We start from the raw sequence: 26020 nt of genomic DNA on the forward strand, positions 1-26020 counted from the left end.
AAACCTACTATAACAAATATATTGGTAGAGTTGGATACAGTGATGAAAAAGTATTAAGTATGTGGAATGAACCGTTAGAGAAGTGCAACGCTGAAACCTGGGCAAAATGTGTGAAACACACTGAATCACTCATAGAAAAATGGTATGAACGAGAAAAGCTTCTTTGTGATATGGATATTACACTACACCTATTATTATGAACATTGGTGAAAGTTTTGAATCTTGTAGCGTTTATAAAAACCTACTGTAATTTTAATTTAATTTTCATTTCACCGGAGGTAATCCTAATTGATTTTAAAGAAAGTTTCTGAGGAGTAGGCAATCCAATTTACACCTTTTGCCTCGCTAGGATTTTCGCTTCTCATTACACATATGGTATTTAGTTTCTGGTACAGATTGTTAAGTTTTTTTTCAATAGGACCGATTCATTCGGATCCCTTCGAGGTAGATTTTCTATTTCCGTTAAACCGAAAGTCAGGAATGAGATGTTGCCAAAATTATTTGGGTGAATTCCTCAGAATAGACTTGCGCTGTAGGTGATTCTTGATTAGGAGAACGGAAGGAGTGGTGTTTATTTTTGGAAAGGAGTGATGAAGGAGAATCTCGAGAGGGGAATTGTTGAGTGGTGAGCCGTGTGGTCATTTTTCAAGAACTAGAACGATATCGTTTCGGATATAGTTTCATGTATACATTTTGAGAGTTCCATAAAAGGTTGCACTTCCTGAGGATTCTACTGGGTCACAACCACTTTTCTAGAACGAGCGACGCCATTTCCTTGAAGACGTTATTCGTGATTTTATTGGTTAACGGAACCCTTCATTTAAGAAGGTATGAAAATTCATTTTGAACCTTTCAATTGCGTATGAGATTCACCTTTTAGTGAATCGAACTTTTGAATGAATTTCCATTATGGAAATTGTTTTTTTAGGGTTTTAGTATTGGAGACTTTTTACAATAGTTTTTCTGCTGAAGAGCCTCTACAGAATTTGCTTGGAATCATTAAAGAAGGAAAAACAAGGACTTCTTTCTCTGTTGCTTTACGGAATAGATTTTCAGTTAATATACCGAATGGTGGGTTTTTCATTCGTCCAGTCCGATAAATGTTATTGTCTACGTCCACAAGATAGTCTAAGTCCATATTAATTATTAGAAGAGTACATGCTCCAAGTCTGTCCCGTTCCTGATCGAAGAAAACTGCAGCTACAGCTCGACGAGAAACTGACAGGCAAATATTACTTACATTTGACTAATTTTTTTTCGAAAATCACAACTTTTTGCTTCAGAAATACTGTTTTATTAACATGATACAATTATTGAATTTTGAGTTAATCCATTCATAATGTAAACCTGAACTGAGTATACTCTGGTGAGGTAATTTTAATACCATTCCTAATAGCTATTTTATGACTGGAATCTTATAAGTAATAATTTTCCTGATATTTTTACCTGGACTATCCTTAGGTAAATGAAAGCGTACTACGATCATTATTGGATTATTACAATTTGTTTTACACATGATTAAATGGCAAATTTGAAGTACATTCAGATTTTGATTTCTACCCGTATTCAATTTACCAGCCAATATTTTGTGAATGTCAAGTACCTTCAGAATATCTGATTTTTATAGTTTCATTTCATTGCCGTGGTTTAAAGAACTAAATTTGATTAGATTTGGTTTCACAGTCGACCAGATCATGTATCCATTCATTTTATCGACTGTGTGGCGCTCAACTTAAATCTTTATAAAACAAAATATTCAATTGCTGAAATTTCATGATACAGAAAATTTTCTTTGAACGAAATCCATAGTGCATACCGACGAAGAGCAGCCGTACGCATTGTGCCTATCTTTCGAGTAAATCTATTATAAGTTTTGCATTACATGAAAGATAGAGTCACATAAATGACGCACGAACGTGGGGCACCGAAAATGTAATCAAACCGAAATTTCAGTAATTTATTTCATTGAACATTCATTCATTCATTTCATTTCTTGATATTTTTTCAATTGAATTTCTCACAAAATATCCACTGGCTGAGTTGAATAACTGTAGAAATAAAATCTCTAGTACATAAATCATTTGAAAGTAAGAATTCACAGAGTCGTTCATACTTTTATCGAAGAAAGGAATTCATGTTTTTTGGTGAGTGATATGGAATAGTGGGCGACCTTGAACTTAATCCTGTTCTTGTGACATATTTTGGAGCGAAATTTCTAAGCTGTATTGTTTAAGTTTCATTGTTTATTTACCGCCTCTGACCTTCTTCATTTCTTGATTACACACCGTTGCCAGATTAAATTATTATCGCATTTCTGAATCAAAATAATATTTTTCGGTTTCGCAGCTAGAAAATCATAATGGAACAATCCTTTTGCGCAGTAAACTCACTTCTGAGTGAGCTAAACTATGAACTGAGAATTCGAGGTATTGTGACAGATAGGAAACAAGACGATAAGAGAAAAACTTTGGCAAAATTGTTATCAAAAGAACGACAAAAAGATTTTGATGTTCAATTGCTCTCTGACTCTTTTTATGATTTTAATGTGGAACAAAATGAAATTAATACAACTCTTTCATCTTTAGAAACTGTAATTCATGAATTCGATGGTCCGACTTCGGACTCTGCTTACAAAAGGGCCGTTACTAGGTTAGAGCATGTCGCTAACCGAATCAAGAGGATACGTGTTAACGAATCTGATGAAAATTATGCAGTAGTTCTGAAGTACAAAAATGAATCGTTTGCTACCGCGATGTTGTTAGATGCAGAATTACATGAACGAGTTCAAGATTCTCACTCTCAACCATTACATAACTCAACTGTAGCTAATAATTTGAATTCGACATCAGCTCAGATAGGGAATAATGTTCATAATTTAACTAGTTCATCGAGGTCAATTCCGGTTTACAAATTGGGTATTCATTTTGACGGGGAGCCAAAGAACCTTCTAAATTTTATAGAAAAAGTTGAAGAAATGGCACAAGCGCGCCATATTAACAAAACTGAATTATTTGAATCAGCTTCAGATCTTTTTGCGGGAAAAGCCACTTACTGGTTTCGTCAAATTAAACCTTTAGTTTCTGACTGGGACTCATTAGTTGCGAGATTGAAAAAAGACTTTTTGGTTTCCGATTTTGATGATGAAATCTGGAACCAGATAAAGGCTAGGAAGCAAGGTAGAACTGAACCAGTAGTAATTTTCATTGCCTGTATGGAAACATTGTTTTCGAGACTCAGTAGACCTGCATCGGAAATTTCTAAAATAAAATACATGAAATTGGGTTTGCAAGCCGAGTATCGAAAAAGACTCGCACTTAGTGACATTGATAGTGTCTCTACCATGAGTACCCTTTGTAAAAGATTAGAAGAGGCAGATATTTTGAGTTTAGCTTCATCTTCTAAGTCAGTATCGAGTCTGATTGACCCTGAATTGGCATATATCGCAAATAGCACACCTTTCAGGGAAAGTTCTGACAGTAGGCCCAGAAAAAATAAACACAATTCTTACAACAGACAGAAAAATCCTAAAAATAATGTTACTTCTAGTATAGAGGTCGAACCGACAAATAAAGTAATATCTTGCTGGAGGTGTGGTTTAGCAAATCATATGTTTAGAAATTGCAAATCCGGTAATAGAAATAAATTTTGTTTCAAGTGTGGTACGGTGGATGTAACGATTAAGGATTGCCCAAAGTGCAACTCAAAAAACTAATCAAGGGGGATGGGCGCTGTGGCTCAACCAGACCTCAAAATAATTTCCGAGCCAAAAAATATTTTATTGCAAGTTTCAATAATATTTTTTCAAAAGGGGATTGGGAAGATTGGAAGAAACTTGTCAGAGATTTTTATAAGGCGGATGTGCTGCCATGTCCAAAAAAAGTTGAACCTGTCTTTCTTCAAAAACCACGGGACAATAGGCCCTACATTTCTGTAGATATTTTAGGTAAAGTAGCAACTGGTTTGTTGGATAGTGGGGCCAATGTTACCGTTGGGGGACAGAAAGCAATTGATTTTGTTGAATCTCTGAAACTCACAATCTCTCCAAGTGTCCATAAAAACATTTGTACAGTGGATGGAACAGAACGTTCGATAAAGGGTATTGTAGATTTGCCAATACGCATAAACGAAACAATACAGGTAATCCCTACGTTAATCGTTCCTTCCTTACCACAGTCTTTCATTTTTGGTAGCGATTTTTGCAAAAAATTCAAAGTTAAGATTGATTTCAGAAACAATACGTGGGATGTCTATAGTGATGTTACCGCGAGTCAGATATTGACCAGCTCTGACTTTGTTGATTCTGCTAATGCTTTCAATGTACTATCCTTACATAATTTGAACCAAAAGCAAACACAACAAATGAAAAAAATTATTAATTCTTTTCAAGAAGTGTCTAGTGAGACTCGTCTTGGACAAACTCACAAAATGACACTAACTATCGATACTGGAAACGCAAAACCATTCAAAGAACGCCAATACCAAATGTCACCTTCCATGTTGAAAATCATGAATAGTGAGCTTGACGACATGTTGAAGCTAGGTGTTGTTGAACCTTCACATAGTCCCTGGAATAGTCCGGTACTTCTCGTGAAGAAATCTTCTGGCGAATATCGATTCTGTTTCGATGGACGCAAGTTAAACGAGATCACAAAGCATGACAGTTATCCTTTACCGCGAATTGACAGGATTTTGAACATGCTTTGCGACGCAAAATTCATTTCGACCATTGACTTAAGAAAAGCTTTCTGGCAAATCCCATTAGACGAGACGTCTAAGGAAAAGACTGCTTTCAGTGTACCCGGACGCGGATTATTTCACTTCACTTGTACTCCATACGGATTAGTTAATGCCGCGCAAGCCCAACAACGTTTAGTAGATGCTCTTTTCGGACCAAAATTTGAACCACAAATTTTCACATACTTGGACGATATGATTATTACCTCTTCCACATTTGATGAGCACTGATCACTCCTGACTAAAGTCAAAGATATTTTAAAAGATGCGAACCTCACAGTAAATTTGAAGAAGTGCGAATTCTTCAAAACGTCTCTCAAATATTTGGGTTATATCGTAGACAGCCAAGGACTGCGTACTGACCCGGAAAAGGTGTCAGTTATGATCAACTACCCGCGTCCAACAACTAGCACGGAAATTAAAAGATTCATTGGGCTATGTTCTTGGTATCGTCGATTTATCGATAATTTTTCTACTCTTATGGCACCCATATGTAGTCTGTTGAAAGGACAAAAGAAAAAACAACCTATTGATTGGACACCTGAAGCTGAATCAGCTTTTGTTAAGATAAAAAATGCTTTGGTTTCAGCACCCATTTTATTTTCACCAGATTTCTCCAAACCCTTCACAATTCAGTGCGACGCTAGCGATGTCGGTGTAGGTGGAGTGTTAACCCAAGAAGTAGATGGCAAAGACAGAGTTATTGCTTACGCTTCACGTTCGCTATCAGGAGCAGAACGCAACTATTCCGTGACGGAGCGTGAACTTTTGAGTTTAATTTTTCTTTTGGAGAAGTTTCGTCCTTACGTGGAGGGAACCATCTTCAAAGTTATTACTGACCATAGTAGTCTTTTATGGATAAATCGTATGAAAGATCCGTGTGGTAGATTGGCAAGGTGGTCAGTTAAACTGAGACAACATAATTTTGAAATTATCCACCGCAAAGGTGCTTTGAATGTTGTCCCAGATTTCTTGTCCCGAATGACCCATGAAAAACCCTCTGGCGACATTCCAGAACTGAATTTCATCACAATGTCTCCACTAGAAAGTGATCGTTGGTATCTTTCTTTGAAAGAGAAGATACTCCAGAATCCTAATTTATATACTCACTGGAAAGTGGAAGAAAACTCAATTTTTAAGTTTATTCCGTCCAGACTACCAATAGAATCTAATGAACGGGAATGGAAGTTAGTTATTCCTAAATCACTACGCTCGTCGGTTATGAAAGATGCACATGATCCCCCTACCAGCGGTCATTTTGGTTATTTTAAAACGTTAACTCGAGTACGAATTCAATATTACTGGCCTAAAATGGCTCATGATATATTGAAATACGTAAGATCTTGTAAGATTTGCCAATCACAAAAATCTCCGAATAATTCTCAGATGGGACTGATGGGCGGAGAGAAATCGGTAAAGTTTCCATTTCAGACTATCGCCGTTGATTTAATGGGACCGTTTCCAAGATCTACGAAAGGTTTTACATTCTTGCTAGTGGTGGGTGATTTCTTCACGAAGTACACTTTGCTCTGTCCGTAACGTAACGCGAAAGCCTCTAACATCGTCAGATATTTAGAAGAACAAGTTTTCTTGGTGTACGGGGTTCCACAGATTATTATCTGTGATAATGGAAGACGATTCGCTGGAAAGGATTTTAAAAAATTAGCAGACTCCTACAAAGTACAAAAAATATGGTTTACGCCTCTCTACTCCCCACAGTGTAATTTCGTAGAACGCAACAACAAAACCGTAGGGCAAGTAATTCGTAGTTATGTAACAGATCATAAGGATTGGGATCTCCAACTTCCTAAAATTCAATATGCCATCAACACTTCTGTTCATGAAGTTCATAATTACGCCCCCGCTTTCCTTAATTTTGCAAGACATATACCTATTTCTGGAAATTATTACGGTAACATCTCTGATACGTCTTTTTACGATTTATGTCATAGGGACAGAAATAAATTCGTTGATCAAATGTCAGACCTTTCAGTTATTCACAAAGAAGTTTGCGAAAAACTCCATAAGGCTTATTTGAAAAACATAAAATCATATAATTTAGGGAAAAGAGATTTTTCGTTCAATGTAGGTGATAAAGTTTGGAGAAGAAATAAAGTATTGTCAGAAGCGTCTTCGAAATTCATGGCTAAATTGGCTCCAAGGTATGTCTTGGGTATAGTTAAGAAAAAAGTTTCCCGTTTGGTCTATAATTTGGATAATGTAGATGGTTCAAATGCTGGAGATTGGCATATTAAGGATATGAAACCTTATTTTGGTTCCAACTCCGAAGTATCAGTAGGGTGATATTTTGTTAGTGATCTCCTATTTCAACCTATGTTGGATTTGTTAGGTTTTCTACAGATATTACCATCATCATTCTTGATGAAGGAACTCATTGCACGAGGTTCCTGATTCTGAGAGTACTATCAGTTGTTGTTTCTGATTAGTTTTTATGTCTTCTTGATATAATCGTTTTCTTGAAGAAAATGGTATCTAGTTGTTGTATAGTCAATTCAAGTTGAGGCAGACATATTTGATTGTGACTTTTTCCCGACTTATGACAAATCCTGATTTAGACTTGCCGATATTAGTTATCCTCACAGGATGTGTGGTACGCAGAGTTACCGTAGCCGATACTTCAATGAATTGTACTCCGTGTTGTATAAAATATCCCGTTGGTGGTCTATTTTATTTTTTTGGGAGAGGGGTTGTGTAGCGTTTATAAAAACCTACTGTACTTTTCATTTAATTTTCATTTCACCGGAGGTAATTCTAATTGATTTTAAAGAAAGTTTCTGAGGAGTAGGCAATCCAATTTACACCTTTTGCCTCGCTAGGATTTTCGCTTCTCATTACACATATGGTATTTAGTTTCTGGTACAGATTGTTAAGTTTTTTTTCAATAGGACCGATTCATTCGGATCCCTTCGAGGTAGATTTTCTATTTCCGTTAAACCGAAAGTCAGGAATGAGATGTTGCCAAAATTATTTGGGTGAATTCCTCAGAATAGACTTGCGCTGTAGGTGATTCTTGATTAGGAGAACGGAAGGAGTGGTGTTTATTTTTGGAAAAGAGTGATGAAGGAGAATCTCGAGAGGGGATTTGTTGAGTGGTGAGCCGTGTGGTCCATTTTCAAGAACTAGAACGATATCGTTTCGGATATAGTTTCATGTATACATTTTGAGAGTTCCATAAAAGGTTGCACTTCCTGAGGATTCTACTGGGTCACAACCACTTTTCTAGAACGAGCGACGCCATTTCCTTGAAGACGTTATTCGTGATTTTATTGGTTAACGGAACCCTTCATTTAAGAAGGTATGAAAATTCATTTCGAACCTTTCAATTGCGTATGAGATTCACCTTTTAGTGAATCGAACTTTTGAATGAATTTCCATTATGGAAATTGTTTTTTTAGGGTTTTAGTATTGGAGACTTTTTACAATAGTTTTTCTGCTGAAGAGCCTCTACAAAATTTGCTTGGAATCATTAAAGAGGGAAAAACAAGGACTTCTTTCTCTGGTTGCTTTACGGAATAGATTTTCAGTTAATATACCGAATGGTGGGTTTTTCATTCGTCCAGTCCTCACCATCACAAGATAGTCTAAGTCCATATTAATTATTAGAAGAGTACGTGCTCCAAGTCTGTCCCGTTCCTGATCGAAGAAAACTGCAGCTACAGCTCGACGAGAAACTGACAGGCAAATATTACTTACATTTGACTCATTTTTTTTCGAAAATCACAACTTTTTGCTTCAGAAATACTGTTTTATTAACATGATACAATTATTGAATTTTGAGTTAATCCATTCATAATGTAAACCTGAACTGAGTATACTCTGGTGAGGTAATAATAATAATAATAATAATAATAATAATAATAATAATAATAATAATAATAATAATAATAATCTCTTTATTTACTCAGATTGATTTGTATAACCACAAGAGCAGAAGTACAAATGAAAAAGAGGAAAACGTCAATGTACAATATTGAAAAGAAATAAAACTATACGAAATAGATAATGTCACAAAGTTATAAATTAAAAAATGTGTAAAAAATAAAATAAATTATATCTATATACACACATATATACATATACACACATATATACACATATATACATATATATATATATATATATATATATATATATATATATATATATATATATATATATATATACATATATACATACATACACATATATACACATATACACACATACATATATACACACATATACACATATACACACACACACATATACACATATGTACACATACACTCACATATGTATACACATATGTACACATACACTCACATATGTATACACATATATACACATACACGCATATATACAACATACACGATGTATACCACATAAATATAATAATAGATAATTGTTTTCTATACACACATATAGTATTGGATTACAAATAAAAGTCATCAATACTGTAGCAGTTCTTTGACAGAAGAAGTTGCTTCAGTCTTGATTTAAAAATGTGTAAATTTTCAGAATTTCTGATATTGTCGGGGAGTTTATTAAAAAGTTTGCAGCCTTGAAACTCAAAACTTCTTTGGAAAAGAGCAGTGCGATGTTGACTAGACTAATTTTAATACCATTCCTAATAGCTATTTTATGACTGGAATCTTATAAGTAATAATTTTCCTGATATTTTTACCTGGACTATCCTTAGGTAAATGAAAGCGTACTACGATCATTATTGGATTATTACAATTTGTTCTACACATGATTAAATGGCAAATTTGGAGTACATTCAGATTTTGATTTCTACCCGTATTCAATTTACCAGCCAATATTTTGTGAATGTCAAGTACCTTCAGAATATCTGATTTTTATAGTTTCATTTCATTGCCGTGGTTTAAAGAACTAAATTTGATTAGATTTGGTTTCACAGTCGACCAGATCATGTATCCATTCATTTTATTGACTGTGTGGCGCTCAACTCAAATCTTTATAAAACAAAATATTCAATTGCTGAAATTTCATGATACAGAAAATTTTCTTTGAACGAAATCCATAGTGCATACCGACGAAGAGCTGCCGTACGCATTGTGCCTATCTTTCGAGTAAATCTATTATAAGTTTTGCATTACATGAAAGATAGGGTCACAATCTGAAAGTGATTAATATATTATTTTGTTGTAATAAATGGTAGGTGCATAATTGTACGTGCTCGCAATGCATACATATATGTATAAATAAATTTTCAGTTGATGATGTGTTGAGTATTTCCTGACCAAATATATTTCAATTGGTGTTTTTTTTTACTTCTTAGACATTCATTTGTGTCTCTGCATCCATGCACGGATAATTCAATGGAAGCTCGTTTGTTAAGCTAATTTTCAAGTGATATTTGATACCATTTGTGATGTGTTGCATACTTCCTGGGATTCTCAAAAATCATTTATTTGATATTGGGTTTTCTACTGACGGAAAGATGGCGCCACCTATCACTCTTGAAAAATGAAACGATTCGATTATTTTTTTCATAAATTCTGTACCTCAGAGCTAAACTATCGTAACTAATATTTTGCAAATTTTACAAGAGAGCAGTTGCAACTCAAGTTACTTGAGTTCACCTCTATCATATCATGACAGATACATTAAAGTCACATTGGCTATGACGCCATTCATTAGCTGTGCAGATATCGGCAACTATCCACTCAACACTATACACCTCGATAATGTAGTTACATCAATAACCCCAAAATCGAGAATTTTGTAGTTACGACAGTTTACCTCTCAGGTACAGAATTTAATACAATTTTTGCGTAGATATTTTAATTCAGGAATCGCAATGTTGCGAAATACTAGAAAAATCGAGCAATTGAATTGAATACTTCAATTAACACTTTTCATGGGATTTTCACTGAATATTTTGCAAAATCGAAGCACTTGTATAACTGTGTACTGTATACTATAGTTTTCTCTGGCGTATTCATACTAGATATATTTTCAAAGTGGTCATAATCATGATTGGTTTCTAATTATCAAAAAAAAACTACTTGCAGTCTCTACTTTTCAAACTGACACTTAATCCATTGTAACGTTATTTCCACATTTCAAGCTCTTCAACTTCTAAATACAGTGACTAGTTTTTATTCAGTTATTTTGTTCAAATAAAGAAGCATATTACTTCCAAATTACTTCAAGACCTTCACAACCGTACGAAAGTGAACACCATGCTTTTACACACTTTGGTGATCACGGTCTTCAACCTCAGTTCATAGATGGCGCAACTATATTTCCAGCTAATGCTTGTCCTCTTATATGTTGAGAATGTGTTGAAATACTCTTGGAGGACCATTTATATGTAATAAAGCATAAACATACCTACTTGGCGTGCCTGACGTCACAGCTAAGCCTAGCTCTCAGCTGTGGACGCGTTAACAGAAGTCGTTACGCTATCGTTTAGAGGACAGATGCGCTAACATAGTTCTCGCCGTCTGTGCGTCGCCATTGACAGCGAGCGATGAGCGATGCGTTACGTCAGTCATCTCAGTATCGAGAGAGTTGAGGACCCATCGATGAATATGCATTATTCAGCCACGCGCCGTGGAGTAAACATCACGTTCTCCTATCGTTAAACAGTTGCTGCTGTGACGTCACACCACTAACTCGGTGGACTCACACCAATGGAACATACATTACTTTGTGGATCTTTGAAACAGAGAGGGCGTTACCAACTTTTTTCCAATCGGAAAGGGGGTTTTTAAAATTTGATTCAGTTGTCTATTCAACACTGTATTACTTTTGGAATTCCGAAGTAGCAATTTCTGTGTAATCAGCAGTTTCACATACGTTTTATGACAATGTAAACAAAATTTTGTAACAAATATACTCAAGACAAATTCATCTCGATGCGCATACTGAATGATGGCGTCGTTTACGATCACAACTCGTTATGCAAACGCGTGTTCATTCAGTACAAACTAGTAAAGAGTACATATGAACGATAATGTCAAATCATAACTTCACCGTGAAAGTCAAACCTAAAACACTACTTCAAAGTCGCCTTGTCCGCATATAAAGACTTCTTCAAAAGTCACTTTGTCGACATTGTGTGACGTATGTTAATGTCATTTCACAATTGAAAGTGTCTTCCGACCTCCTCACCATCACAACTCGATGTGTTGACAGATGGTAGGTTCTAACATCCCGAAACGTTTGGAAACTGCGCAAGACATGGTGCGTACAAACAAAAAATCTCAAACAGTCCGAAATAGTCTCGGACACTTGTTTAAATCAGAACGCTTCTGAGGAGACCACTGTGCCACCTATCGTATATATGAAGAGATGAAGACGAGAAAATACTATTTATTAATCACGTCCATTTTGTTATGTAGCGTATCCCTCTAGTCAGCTCAAATGTTATCTACCCTCAATCATCGATTTTTCAAATCAAATATATAAAAAAACATCTTAGCAAATAGCTCAAACAAATTTCCACATGAATGCGCATGAGCAACGGAAACAGTTCAGCCTCGAGAGCAAGAACGATTCGGGACGGTTCAAAACAGTTTAGGATCATTTCGCAGTCAAAACCAGAACAGAGGATTCATCAGCCTGAAATTATCCTCAATAAACCAGAACGCTCTATATCAACTGCGCATGATCCTGACGTCCTAGAATCTGAATTTCGCAGAACCAGAACAAACCTGGTGATACGAGCCAAGCAGTGGTCGTTGGAACTTCAGAGAGTGTAGACGTGTGCACTCTCTGTCATGATAGGTACCATCCAAACTGATTAGGAAGGAGCACTAGTCAGTCGATAATGTCAAATTCTAACTCTATCGTGTATGTCAAATCCAAAACATTACTTCAATGTCGCCTTGTCCGCATGTAAATACTTCTTCAAAGTCACCTTGTCGACATCGTGTGACGTATGTAGAGATCATTTCAATGTTGAAAGTGTAGTATGTAGACGTACCAACTTGGTGGGCTCACACCGATGCAACATTCATTACTTGGTGGATCTTTGAAGTATGCAGACGTATGTTTGTACATGGACAAGCACTTGATGAAACCCTATACCGTGCATTCACACACACACAAACCAACCAAATGTAATTATGTCACAAACACACACACAATCTCTTATGAAAAAAATTTGAATGATTCATGCACCAGACACTTCAAGGTCACATCGCCTTGATGTTACTAAACAACAAAAAAAAGCAATCAATACGTCATAGTGGTGGGGGAGTAACACAGTTCTCGGCTGCCTGCGTGTCACCATCGATAGCAAGGCTATCGTCACACCACTACTAACTTGGTGGGCTCACACCGATGGAACATTCATTACTTGGAGGATCTTTGAAGTATGCAGACGTATGTTTGTACATAGACAAGCACATGATCATGTGACGTATGTAGAGGTCATTTCGATGTTAATGTGACCCGAGACAGACTGAAATCATAAGGTCAACCCCCAAGGTTATGCGACTTTGAACATTGTTCGAAATAGCTGTGAAAATATGAAGTGTGAAGGAAAGTCATTCAAAGTCAAACCCAAAACACTACCTCAAAGTCGCCTTATCCTTATTACCTTGTGACGTACGTTAAGGGTGTAACGTAGATCGAGGTCGAAGCCAACTCGATGCGTCGAACACAGGCGCTCCCCACCACCACCACCACCAATTCCAACTCGATGTGTTGACAGAAGGCGATACAAGCAAATAGTGGTCGTTGAAACTTCACGGAGTGCAGACGGGTACGCTCTCTGTCACGATGGGTACCGTCCAAACTAGTGAAGAAGGACTGCTCATCAGTCTATGGATCTTCGTGGTATTCAGACGTGTGTTTATTCTGTACAAACAGGTACAGGGTAAACATGAAGGACAATATCAAACCCTGATTTTACCATGTATGCAATCTAGTTCCCTAATCTCAAAGTTGAATTCCATGTTCAAGGTCATGAACATAAATGTACCGTGCATTCCCACACACCAACCAAATGTAATTACTTCACTACACACACACAAAATCTCATATGAAAAAAAAACATTCTGAACGATCCATGCACCAGACACTTCAAGGTCACATCGCCTTGATGTTACTAAACAACAAAAAAAAGCAATTAATACGTCATAGTCGCGGGGGGGAGGCCCAGAACCGGAAAAAAATAATTCTGAACGATCCATACACCAGACACTTCAAGGTCACATCGCCTTGACTTCACTAAACAACAACCAATAAAAAAGCAAATAATACGTCATAGTGGTGGGGGGAGGCCGAGAATCAGCTGTATACATCTACTATTACTTTAGTAATAGGTAATGTGAAATTTTTCCATTATCAAAACAAGCAAAGTTCTCCATCATTCTGCAGATATATTATGTTTCTTCAACATAACTTTTACTCAAATAGAAAATACATTTGATTATTTCAATCAGATCCACTATTTCACCCATCTTTAAATTTTGTTTGTCTAATAGAATATTCGAATTACTCTAAATCATTCTCGGTATCAATTAGACAAAATATTACTTGAATTCAATTATTTTTTGAATTGAAATAACTAATGGATGCGATTGTTTCAATGAAATATTTGTTTGATACAATGAACATATGCTTGAAGAAATAGTTAGGAGTCAAGAATTCTTTCTACTTGCATCAACAAAATATTTTGTCGTGCATATATGACCCTTTTATTTATTTGAATGAAGTGAATTTTATTTCATTCAACAAATCTTTTTTTTCCGTGTATGAATTGATGAGGAGATTGCCACACTTCACTGATTCACATAGTCTCACGTGAATAATCGGGTACAAACATTTTCTTCATCACCAGAACCTACAGTGTAGGTTCTGTAGACAGAGAAATATTTCGACAATTTATTTGAAATATTAATTTTCTGGTTACGGAAGACTTATTTGACAATGTGATTCAACAGTTATATTGCTTAGTGACTTCGACAACATAAAATGCCTAGATGAGTTATACGCCTGTCGCGATCAGGGGAACCTGGTTCGAAACCCGGTCGTATTACATTTTCCAATTTAGTTATTCATTGATTGATATCTGCGTACCGCAAATCAACTATTCAAAATTATATTACAGACGACTTTCAGACCGATAAAATGGTGAGTAAATTGAAGGCTATGCTACCAAAAACCTGAATAACAGCGATATGATATATAATAATTTATACATAATATTTGAAAATCTCAATATCTTGATCAAAACTTATTGTTATAATAAAACATTTCGATTCGAATAACTTCATCTGAATCGAAAAGAATATGCGACGTTAATATACCAACCCGCTTCAATTTTTCGAAGATTCTATTGCTTTCAATTGTGCCTCAGTTTTCTCACAGCCCATTAAGTCTCTTGTGAAATGTTACTTCATAGCCTCCCAACGACTCTGAGAGATGTATTTTGACCTGGCAGACCAGAGCATCTAGAGGGATACAAGGTAATACATCCAATGGGGTCCAATGACTAATAAACCTGCGTCATGATCTTGAGATGTTACAGAAAATAATCTTCACCCCTCGACCTTCCGTTGAAAAATGGAAATTCTTCAATAACTTTCGAGGTCTCGTGGTATTACTTTCGATGACACTTACTTTTTGTATTTATATTCTGTTCCATTCATGCAATGAGATTTATGTTGGATTACCGTGATGATGCTTACACGAAAGACTGAATTGAAGATGTGATTCGACGGTCATTCTATACAAAACGGCTCAGATAGCGTAATTTGTTATTGCGCCTGTCTAGCAAACAGGGGAGCCAAGTTCGAATCTCGATCAGGTTATATTACTTCAATTCAGCTTTCCATTCAAGTGAAATAAAAAATTCAATTTCTAGATGCATGAAGTTAGATTGCTAAGTTTACCATAATTTAAAAATTCCCTATCCTCTGCACTAATACTCCGAAAGATTTAAATTGATGATGTGATTTGATGGTTATTCTACTTGGTGGCAATGATAGCGCAGTTAGTTATTGCGACTCTCTAGCTAATAGGAGAGATGGGTACAAATTACGGTCATGACGCATTTTTCAATTGGGTTATTCATTCATTCATGTCTGCATACCGCTAATACACCGTTCAATAAAAAGGACAATAGAAAAGCAATACTTCATGTGTCAATCCTAGATTTGAAATATTCAAGACTATATCCTGCATGGAAAATTTAACGAAAATATTCTAATAATATATTCAAAATTTTTGTGGCAAAGTTCAAACAAATTTTCAACGATTTCCGAAGACTAGGAATGAATTATTCACGCACCATTCATCATAAATATGATTTTAAAAATTGAAAATGATTGAACAAATTTATAAGCACTTGTAATATAAAGTAATGAATACCTACAAATATTCGGAAATATTGGTGATTATTCAACTCGATTTGAAAATTACGTCACAAGTTTACAAAAAGTGATATTTACATTGCACACAACTAGTTTTTCATAGAAATATACTGAAATTAGATATCGTTAATTAGTTTCCTCAACTTCTTTTTTTCATCATTACGGTAAAAAAATCTTGAAATCAGGTTATGCAAAGTGATCAGAAAATATTTTCCAAAGATTTACTTCTTCTAATATCTGAATGAGACCACCATCTATTCAATATTCCTTCGATGTCTTATTATAATGAATAACGCGTTGTTCAAATCCGAGAGAAATCATTCAAAAACATTTCAAGAGATAAATCATATCCACACTCTCTTGAACGTTCGCACAATGAACTGAATCGTGTCAACAATATTCAATAAGTAAACTTTCATGCCAGAAATATCGCAACAGCTCCGTTGAAGCGTTCCGACCGTCTGATTTGAATATTGATCCAGTCTATCCTACTTCATCACAATCCAGAGACATGTAACCACAAAAAACGCATATTGGATCGTGACACAATTTCACTTACATCAAAGCGGAGCTCAAACCAGAAGTTGTTTGATATGTGAAGAGGAAATGCAAGAGGAACTGGAAATCTAGCTAAAAATTGGTGATTCACTCACGTAAATAGTGTGAACTTAAAAAGAATGGAGGTCGATTTTCAAGTAGCTCCGAAAGCTTCGATGGTAAAAATCAGGAAAGAATGATATATTTAATCGAAATTCAACTTCAATTCCCTGTCAATAGAATTGTATGGAAGGGTAAACCGCTTCGTTACCTTACGCGCAACGGAGAGATTTTGTCTGGCTTTTCTTTCTCTCACGCATACGTCAGGGTAAGGCAGACTTCCCCTCTCTCGCCGGACAGACGCTCAGTGTTTACTGTGCGTTAGACATGAACTGTTGACTGTATTATGAAAATGTAACCAGAAAGAATGTAACATTTTTTTTACTATGTGAAACGTGGCTTGAAAATGATGATACAATTTTTGTGTGTACATTATCAGTAGGTATCATCATTTTCTCCTACAAAAGTAACAATTGTATTATGAAAGCTATTGTATATGTCCATACACAAAATAATGAATAAAATATATTACACAACACAACAAAGTTTTTGTTTCGGGGTTGAAATTAGATGATTTTAATGTATTTCCACGTGTTAAAACCGAAAGTGACCATAAAAATTATATATTAGCTCTTGTTTTCAAGATATAGTATCATTATATTATATATATGTATATTGAGTTTTCAACAAATGAAATATTTCATCACCAACAGTTGGTACACATGTTTGTTTACATAACACCCCTCTCATCAGCTGTTCATAAGTAGTAAACATAACCTATGTGAGTTTGTCAATTGTAAGCACGTGGTTGCTATTGAAATTATCGTGTGAAGTTGATTTTTAAATTAATTTAAGTGCTGATCTGAAATGCCTCGAAAGTGTGTGAATTCTGTCGATAGCTTTTGCTATATATGTGGTGAAATAACATTTAAGGCTCAGAAACGTAAAATGACACCTATCGTTAAGACAGCCTATGAACATTATTTTGGTGTAAAAGTTGGGGACCAAAATAAATCATGGGCTCCTCATATATGTTGTAATTCTTGTTCCATCATATTGCGAGAGTGGCTGAAAAATAAAAACCTAGCAATGGCTTTTGCAGTACCTATGGTTTGGCGTGAGCCTACCAATCATACAGACGACTGTTATTTCTGCTTAACTCCTCCCATTAAGCAAGGTTTATCTATGAAGAAAAGAGGAACGGTTAAATACCCTAATCTCCCATCTGCTCTTCGGCCTGTACCACACTCAGACAATTTGCCAGTCCCTTCTCCACCCCAAAATTATGAAATTTTAGAGGAAGGTGATGAAGACTGTTTAGAAGGAGCAACCTATCCTTCTACATCCTATGACCCTGATTTTGAGGTAAGCGATAGGTCTAGTGATCCGCACAGAATTAGTCAAGCAGAGTTGAGTGACCTTATAAGAGATCTTCGCTTGTCTAAGGAAAAGGTTGAGCTGTTAGGGTCAAGACTACAACAGTGGAATCTTCTAAAACATGATGTCAAAATATCTCAGTACAGACAGCGTCAAAAAGATTTGCTTCCTTTTTTTGAGAAAAAAGAAAACCTCGTAGTTTGTTCTGATGTTAATGGTTTGATGGACTGCTTGAATTTGGATCACACTCCATCTGAATGGAGACTGTTTATAGACTCTTCAAAACTAAGCTTGAAAGCTGCACTTCTGCATAAGGGAAATCAGCTACCCTCTATTCCTATAGGTCATGCAGTTCACATGAAGGAAACGTATATAAATATGAAAACACTTCTCCAATCAATCAAATATGAACAACACAAGTGCCACATCTGTGGTGATCTGAAAGTCATTGCTATACTCCTAGGAATGCCATTAGGGTTCCCCAAGTACTGTTGTTTTTTGTGTCTGTGGGACAGTCGGAATAGAAAATCTCACTATAAAAAAATGAACTGGCCTACACGAGACCTAACCCTAATGAGAAAAATGTAGTTTACGAGCCTCTTGTAGACCCTAAGGATGTTCTCCTTCCCCCATTACATATTAAGTTGGGACTAATGAAAAACTTTGTGAAGGCCAAGGACCAGGAAGGACAAGCTTTTAAGTACTTGAGAGCAAAGTTTCCCAGGTTGAGTGATGCTAAAAAAAGAGCCTGGGAAGCCTTTAAGGGGGTTGTACATGTGTTTTTAGGTAACAAAAGAGATGATAACTTCACAGCATCGGTTAAAGAGCTTCTTCAAGCTTACCACCAACTTGGATGCAACATGTCCTTAAAAATTCATTTTCTTCACTCTCATCTTAATTTCTTCCTACAAAACTGTGGAGCTGTGAGTGACGAACATGGAGAAAGATTCCATCAAGACATTGCCTTAATGGAACAGAGATATCAGGGCCGTTGGAATGAAGCAATGCTTGCAGACTACTGCTGGTCTGTGTGTAGGGATGCTCCAGAAGTGTTTTATGAAAGACAAGCTAAACGACAGCGATCTTACAATGAATCGGATGGACTTAATTGAAATTTGGTGGTACAAACTTCTTTTATTTGTCAAAACACTAAGAATAATGTTTTTTTTTTTATTAATTTTGTACTTGAAATATTGTAAAAGAAACATAGCAATATTGTTTTAAGTACTTTCACTTTTCACGTATAGTATAACTACTCTTTAAGATTAAGTACTATGTATCTCAAAAACCAGAGCTAATAAAAATTTTTCATTGTTATTTTCGTTTTTATCACCCCAAAATTAGTAGAAATTGACTAATTTAGTGTAGGAAACATTCAAAAAATATTTTTTTGTTGTGTTGTGTTATTATTAATGAACTTTCCCTACATTATCATATTAACATACATAAAATTTAGGTATCAACCTAAGCTTCTGTAAAGTTGAATATTGAATAATTATCACTTCTGTCCAGCGTCCCGAAATGCACACGTTTTTTTTTGTATAATTTGAACTTGTAATTTTGGAAGTTTAGCTCTTACAATTTCGAAATATATTAATTTCTATTTTGATACATTCAATCATATAAAAAATCAGTGTTTCAGTCTATATTTGCAACTGATTGAAGATGAATCACGTCACATAGTATAGATACTATGTGAACCACTAACAAGTGTCAACTTCAGTGGAACATCCTTGTGCTTATTTGCTACTTGTAGTCAATTATTAAAACCTGTAAATCATGTCTATCTGCAAATAAACGCTATTCTATTCTATTTTATTATATTCTATAACAGACCTGCACGATTACAGATGTGACAAAAATAAGTGCGATCACTGAACGGTTGAGAAATGTGATGCAGATTGAATTTTCAAAAGACGTTGGAATTCCCCAGATAATTTTAGAAAAAAAAAACATCAATATCAGAAACTTAAATCGTAACTTAATCGGAATTCAATTTCGAAATTGAACCAAAATGTTGGTATCGAATGTAATCAACTTATAAAAATTTTCATGTGTCACATGTTTAAAAAAAATCTGTTTTTCCAGCTGTCGCACCTCTACGAACGACAACCCTCAGAAGTCGAAACTTGTGCGAGCTAAGGATTAACGAGGTCCTTCCTTCTGGTACAATTCAATGGAAACATTGGCTGATACGGTAGTCATTAGTTTGTCAAAAAAAATGAATATTCAACAATATTGAATGTATATTACTTAGCAATATTCAAAATTCAAAAACTATATAACGAGTTATCGTTAGGAAAACATTGGATTGATATTGTGAAACAAAAGATAATTGAGTGATATTGGATTGATTTTTCTTGGCCATATTGATTCGATATTCAAAATGATATAATAGGAATATATCGTGAAAGGAATATTGTGACAACATTATGGAAAATATGAATTCGCCAGATGACTTGACAATGATGCCTGAAGTTCTTCGCTCTTCTCAATAGAAAATTCATATTCTAATTCATTTTGGGAAAATTTCCAAAAGGGTGCTTTGAATATCTGCATCTCATATTGCGAGGATCCTGAAAATTTCTGATTTTTTTACTTTTTTTGTGTCCAATCTGAACGACAAACTGAATCCATCATTTTTCCAATGACTTTGACAGGAATTTGATGATCTCTGAACTACTGAACTACTACGTCCAATTTTGCCCTGGCAGAACAATTCGAAAGCAAACGGACCTGTTCATTGAGGTTAAGCTGTAACCTTACCAATCGATGACAAGGGTACAAGTAGTCACCTGTCAACACTAAAGCACTAAAAAAAATCAACAGAAAAAAGCAATAACTTGCGTGAATTCCCACGGTGGTTGTAGGTGAGCAAAATGCTCTTGAATTGAAAGTGGACTAATGATAATATCGAAGTTTCCGAGTAGCTTCTTCCTTCCGTGTTGATGACCATGAAATGTTCTGTATGAAGGTGAGACTAACTATTTGATCACACCCCGTATCTGGATTGATCTTTGATTACCAAAACGTTAAAAACTCTGGGTTGAAGTTCCGTACAAAAAAAACCCTAGGAGAAGAATCATCTGTCATCAAACTTGGACGATATTCCGATATTCTTTACTATTCAATCCCTTTATGGATAGCTATAGGTAGCACATGAATGAACTAATTTCAGCTATCTCCATTATGAAATATGTACAACAATTTCATCATCAGTTTAATTCAAGGTGGGACAACCCCTATGTACCATCCTATTATAGAAGGACAAAAAAACTATGGGACGATTAGCACAATTGAAATAAATAAGAAAAGTTTCTTTTCTTTCTAAACGATTATTAAAGCTAATTCACCCTGTATTTACATGACTGTTTTAATTTTTTTCCTCTCAGAACGTGTCAACAATACTTTATAAATTATTTGAAAAAAGAAACTCCCTATACCATTTTCTTTGATTTTCAGTATCATGTTTAGTTCTCCTTGCTTCCTAATTAGAAGAATTAAAAAAACTATATACAATATTACAATACAAAAATTATCCATGAGAACATTCCAGAGATCCAAAAAAATTACAGCGCCAACTCGTTTGAATTAATTCTTTCGAATCGAAATCAGTATTTCGACTGAAAGTAAAAAGAAACATAAAAAAAACGCCACCAAAACATTACGTGCCATTTGCTATATTTTGTTTCTGGAAAATCAAATTTAATGACGGATTTTTCTAGTGTCTCTACGCAGATATATAGAAGTTATTGTGAAGTCACTGATAATAGCCAAAATAAATTATATGATTAAATCAGCACAACAACGAAATGGTTTATTTTTCATAGCTCAACGTACCTTCTGAGTTTAAAGGTTTTTTTTCCTCTGTAACGGTTGGCGATAGGAATCGTAGGTTTGACACAAATTTTCCCTTTTTGCTTTCCTTCGATCTCCCAAAAAAACACTGAATAACTACTTTTTCTTCAATTGGGAATCGAGAGATGAATTATATAAAATCCCATTTCCTGGTGAATAAGTGAACATGATGAAAGAAAAGAAATGCCGACTCAGATGAAAATTTTCTAATCCTCAATAAGAGAGTGGAATGCCACAACCAGCAATATCATAAGTTCAATAATGGGCATAATTTCCACTAATTTTGGGCCCAGGAATATAATCCTCCAACGGAGTTGTTATCACAAACTTTTTATTCCACGAGCCCTTTCAAATTTTCTTCAATGGCTGCCAGCTACGATCTTCGAGAACAAAGAACTTCGACCTCGACCTGGAGAAGGAATTGCATTCTCGCCTATTTTGAAAAAAGTTCAATGATACACGCGCATGCCCCTCTGACACTTAAGTAGCCCGTTGGCCAATCGGAGATCGAAAATCGAAAATTCATCATTTCAACTAATTATCATAGTCCAGGTAAATTAGTCCAAAAAAAACATTCGAAAGCATGTTCAATGTAAATTAGGGTATCATATATCCTCAAGTATAGGTTAGCTGGAAAATAAGATTTTCTATAATAAGAATTTCTTCGAATACTTACCGGGTGGGATGATATGGTCGAATTGGTAATTGAAGCGTGATATTAGAATACGACATTATTTACTCTCCTTTCAAGGAGAACATATTTACCGCAAATTCGACCCGTTACAATGATTGATGTTCAATAATAATGAAAATAATATTCATTGGTTGAAAAGGTGTGCAAGATTGATGTAACAGAAGTAACAAAAACTCTATTTTGATTTGAAATTCGTTTGAAAATACCATGGCGAGGTTTCAATAGTTCGAAAAATGTTGAAAATATACACTAACCTCAAGTATCACAGCTTAAAGAATTTTAGAGGCACAAAAATTGATAGAAAGACTTAAGCACACCGCCAGCACACACACACATCTAGAATTGAAAATGAATAATGATTTGAGACTAGAATACAACAAGACTCCATAGAAATTGTCAACAAAAGACTTGTGTTTCTTGAATTCTAGAACGTTTTGAAACTGCGCAAATCAGTATATGGTGACCCAGGAAAACCGTGAAAGTAAAGTATAGTGAGAAATCATTTGTTGAACCAGAACATGGCCGATTGAGTGTTTCGCCAAATACAGACAAGAGTTGAAGATATAAGTTCGATAATATCATATTGGGAAGGAATTTAAATTGCGATTCATTTTGGCATCCTACTATTGATTTTTCCCGTGCGCGTTCGAGCATTTTTCAATGTTTCGAAAAATATCAGTTCATGAATTGTACATGTTTGTCATTATTGGAGAATATGACGTTTTGGGGGGAATTTGTTGAAAGTGAGTCGTTGTTCCAAATCTGTAGTGAGAAATATTGGTGAGAAAATCTCAATTCAAAATTTACAAAGTAAAAAAATATTAATGAATATTATCCCTATGCCTGCATCAGAATTGGTGCAGAATTTGGTATGCCTTTCAAACAAATCACAATTAATTTTTTTTGTGGATTGGATTTCGATGACGACCTTTAAAATTATTAACATTGCATATTATAACACAATATCAAAATAACATATTTTTCTCAAATTGGCCGTGAAAGAGGTGAAATTTCAATGTCAATCATGAAATTTACCGATTATTCAAGAGAATACTAAAAGCGATAGAGCTTTGAGAAAGTATTTCCAAATAATGATGAGTACCCTCACAAAATGTTGTGAATTTTTTTGGTCTGTAGTACGTGACATGCTGTACCAAGTTCGATAGGAATGTTCATACCTGAAAAAATTAATAAAATCATATATTAAAAACTTCGATCTATACTCCGTTTTGCTGTCAAGTATCATCCATCGTCATTTGGAAAATAAACGTTGCAAATACACCCTATCGAGTAAACAACTACTCACTTCAATAAAATTTCACGGGAGTACTTATCGTACTTCGTTTGATTCTAGAACAACAGTGTATCAAGAGCACTCGCACTAAATTCCGATGGTTGAAATCCGTATTGAAACGGCTACTATTTGCCACACCAATGTGATGATGAAATCTGTAGAAAGAGCCTATCGAAATATCTCCCATGAATTTTCACGAAGGCACTCATCTCACTTTTTTTCCGAAAGTAAAAAATATGTAACAACGTAGCTACGATTTCTCAAGCTAATTTGATGACTTGCTCTGTGGAAACATCCTACCAGTCTTCCACACATAATTTCTTAGTTTGGAAAATACAAATCTTTAATTTTCCTGAATGTGAAAATCTGTATCAGAGTAGCTGTGAACACAACTCATCGAGAGCACTCTTACAAAAATTCACAAGGATACTCATCGTTATTTCATAAACACGAGATTTTGATTTTCCTTGATGTAGAAAATTCGTATCAAAGTAGTTACGATTTGTCATGTTCATTCGATGATTCACCGTGTCAGTAAATATATGATATCCTACAAATTATTCTATTTCCTCAAGTACATAGCTTGTCACACTGATTCAACGGTGATTCTTGTAACTAAAGTCTATCAAGGACACTTACACAAAATTTTGCGGGGGTACTCAACGTGATTCATAAAATAGGAAAAGTATAGGTATAGTATAACATACATATACAGGCCGTTTTTTTATCATGTTGTAACATTTCTATATTCTAAACCGTAACAGATACGAAATCGAATAAATGGGTAAAAGTAACTATCATCAGGAACAATACAATGGTCGAAGAAAATTAACAGAGTCTCTCGCCCTTCTCGAGTCATACGGGTAAAACAAAAAATGCTGGTTTTCCTTTTTTTTCGAATGTAATTGTTATTTCGGAGAATATCAAAAAGAGAAACGTGTCAATATGGCCACCATCAACTTTTTTTTAAAACGAACCTGTCTTTTTCAGTAAATATATTGATAAAGCACTGAATTTAAGTAGATGAACAACACCGATTCTGGACCACTTGAGAGTGGGGGAAATGTCATCGAAGCAGGATGGAACGAGTATCGTAGCGATTCAAGCGTGGACCCCCTTGCCCTCGGCCCCCTTGGGACTCCGCATCAGCGCTCAGGCCCCCTTGTCACGTGATTTTAATTAAAAAAAGTTTACAGTTATGAGATTCGAACCCAGGACGTCCGCGCGGTACACATTGTCCTTAGCCTCTTCACCAACGTAAGATATTGAAGGTAACTGCGGATGTTGGGTATTTACAGCGTTAGTTTTGTGGGGACCGAAATTGACTCATTCATTATACTCGACAGCATTTTTTTTTTTGATTTCCGTAGACTGTAATCATCATTATCATATTAAAGATAGAAAAATATACTTAGATTTGGGAAATAATTAATATTTCATATGAAGATGTGTAAGTGTGTGTAAGAGCGAGAGACGCGTGTGACGTAATCGATGCAAAAATGTACGTGGCTTTGCGTATAGGATATTGAGAGATCCATTCGAATAATTTATCGTACAGAATTGTTTCATGTCCTGTTATCAGTAACCACACAAAGATAAGCGCTCGATTAATCGATACAAAAGTATATGAAAACAACAAAAGTTATAGAACACACAGAGTCATCTATGAGTCACAAGCTGAACTATCTATTGGTTGAAGAAGGACACTGTAAACACTAGACTCATAAGACGGCATCTGTCAAATGTCAATACATGCCAGCATGACAGGTTCGGCGTTGACAGTTGTACAATAAATCATTGTTTATGGGGCATTGTAGAGTTGCCTGTTTTGGAATTATTCGTAAACGACTCGATGAAAATTGGAAGCGCGAAAGTGATATATTAATAATAATGAATCAGATTTAGGAAAAAACATTACAGATTAATGAGGCTGTATCGTTTCAAAGTGTGATCCCTCATTCTTACAAGGTATAAATACATCATCGAAAACAAACATGGCGTCGAAGTGTACGGGGTGCGTTAAAATATATCATTCAAGAAAAAAAACATGTCGGTTTAAAATATGATATTCATGTGTATACAGGGCGTTTCAAAATACATCATTTGAGAAAA

The 26020-nt window shown here is 35.3% G+C and overlaps 2 protein-coding genes across 3 annotated transcripts in view; one reads left to right on the plus strand and one right to left on the minus strand.

The window, feature by feature from the left end:
* Nucleotides 1-26020, minus strand: part of LOC111512315 (alkaline phosphatase) — a 952023-nt gene that overhangs the window by 660502 nt on the left and 265501 nt on the right. The gene's annotated exons all lie outside the window — the stretch shown is intronic.
* Nucleotides 279-8804, plus strand: LOC141483491 (uncharacterized). Of its 2 annotated transcripts, XR_012466124.1 has the most exons (3): nt 279-828; nt 929-8050; nt 8151-8804. XR_012466124.1 is itself a non-coding variant. In XM_074178164.1 (2 exons), exon 2 carries the CDS (start codon nt 2360-2362, stop codon nt 3710-3712), a length of 1353 nt encoding a protein of 450 aa, XP_074034265.1. In that variant the 5' UTR covers nt 279-828; nt 929-2359; the 3' UTR covers nt 3713-8804. The 2 variants fall into 2 exon arrangements, 1 of the variants encoding a protein (XP_074034265.1); XM_074178164.1 differs by having other exon boundaries at nt 929-8804.

Source organism: Leptinotarsa decemlineata, unplaced genomic scaffold (assembly GCF_025532065.1).
Source record: "Leptinotarsa decemlineata unplaced genomic scaffold, Ldec_3_MD MMD2_tig00003557_RagTag_RagTag, whole genome shotgun sequence".
Classification (NCBI taxonomy): Eukaryota; Metazoa; Arthropoda; class Insecta; order Coleoptera; family Chrysomelidae; genus Leptinotarsa; species Leptinotarsa decemlineata.

Bases quoted from the DNA above. Each gene is read 5' to 3' on its own strand.
- LOC141483491 (XM_074178164.1), top strand. From the start codon at position 2,360: ATGGAACAATCCTTTTGCGCAGTAAACTCACTTCTGAGTGAGCTAAAC.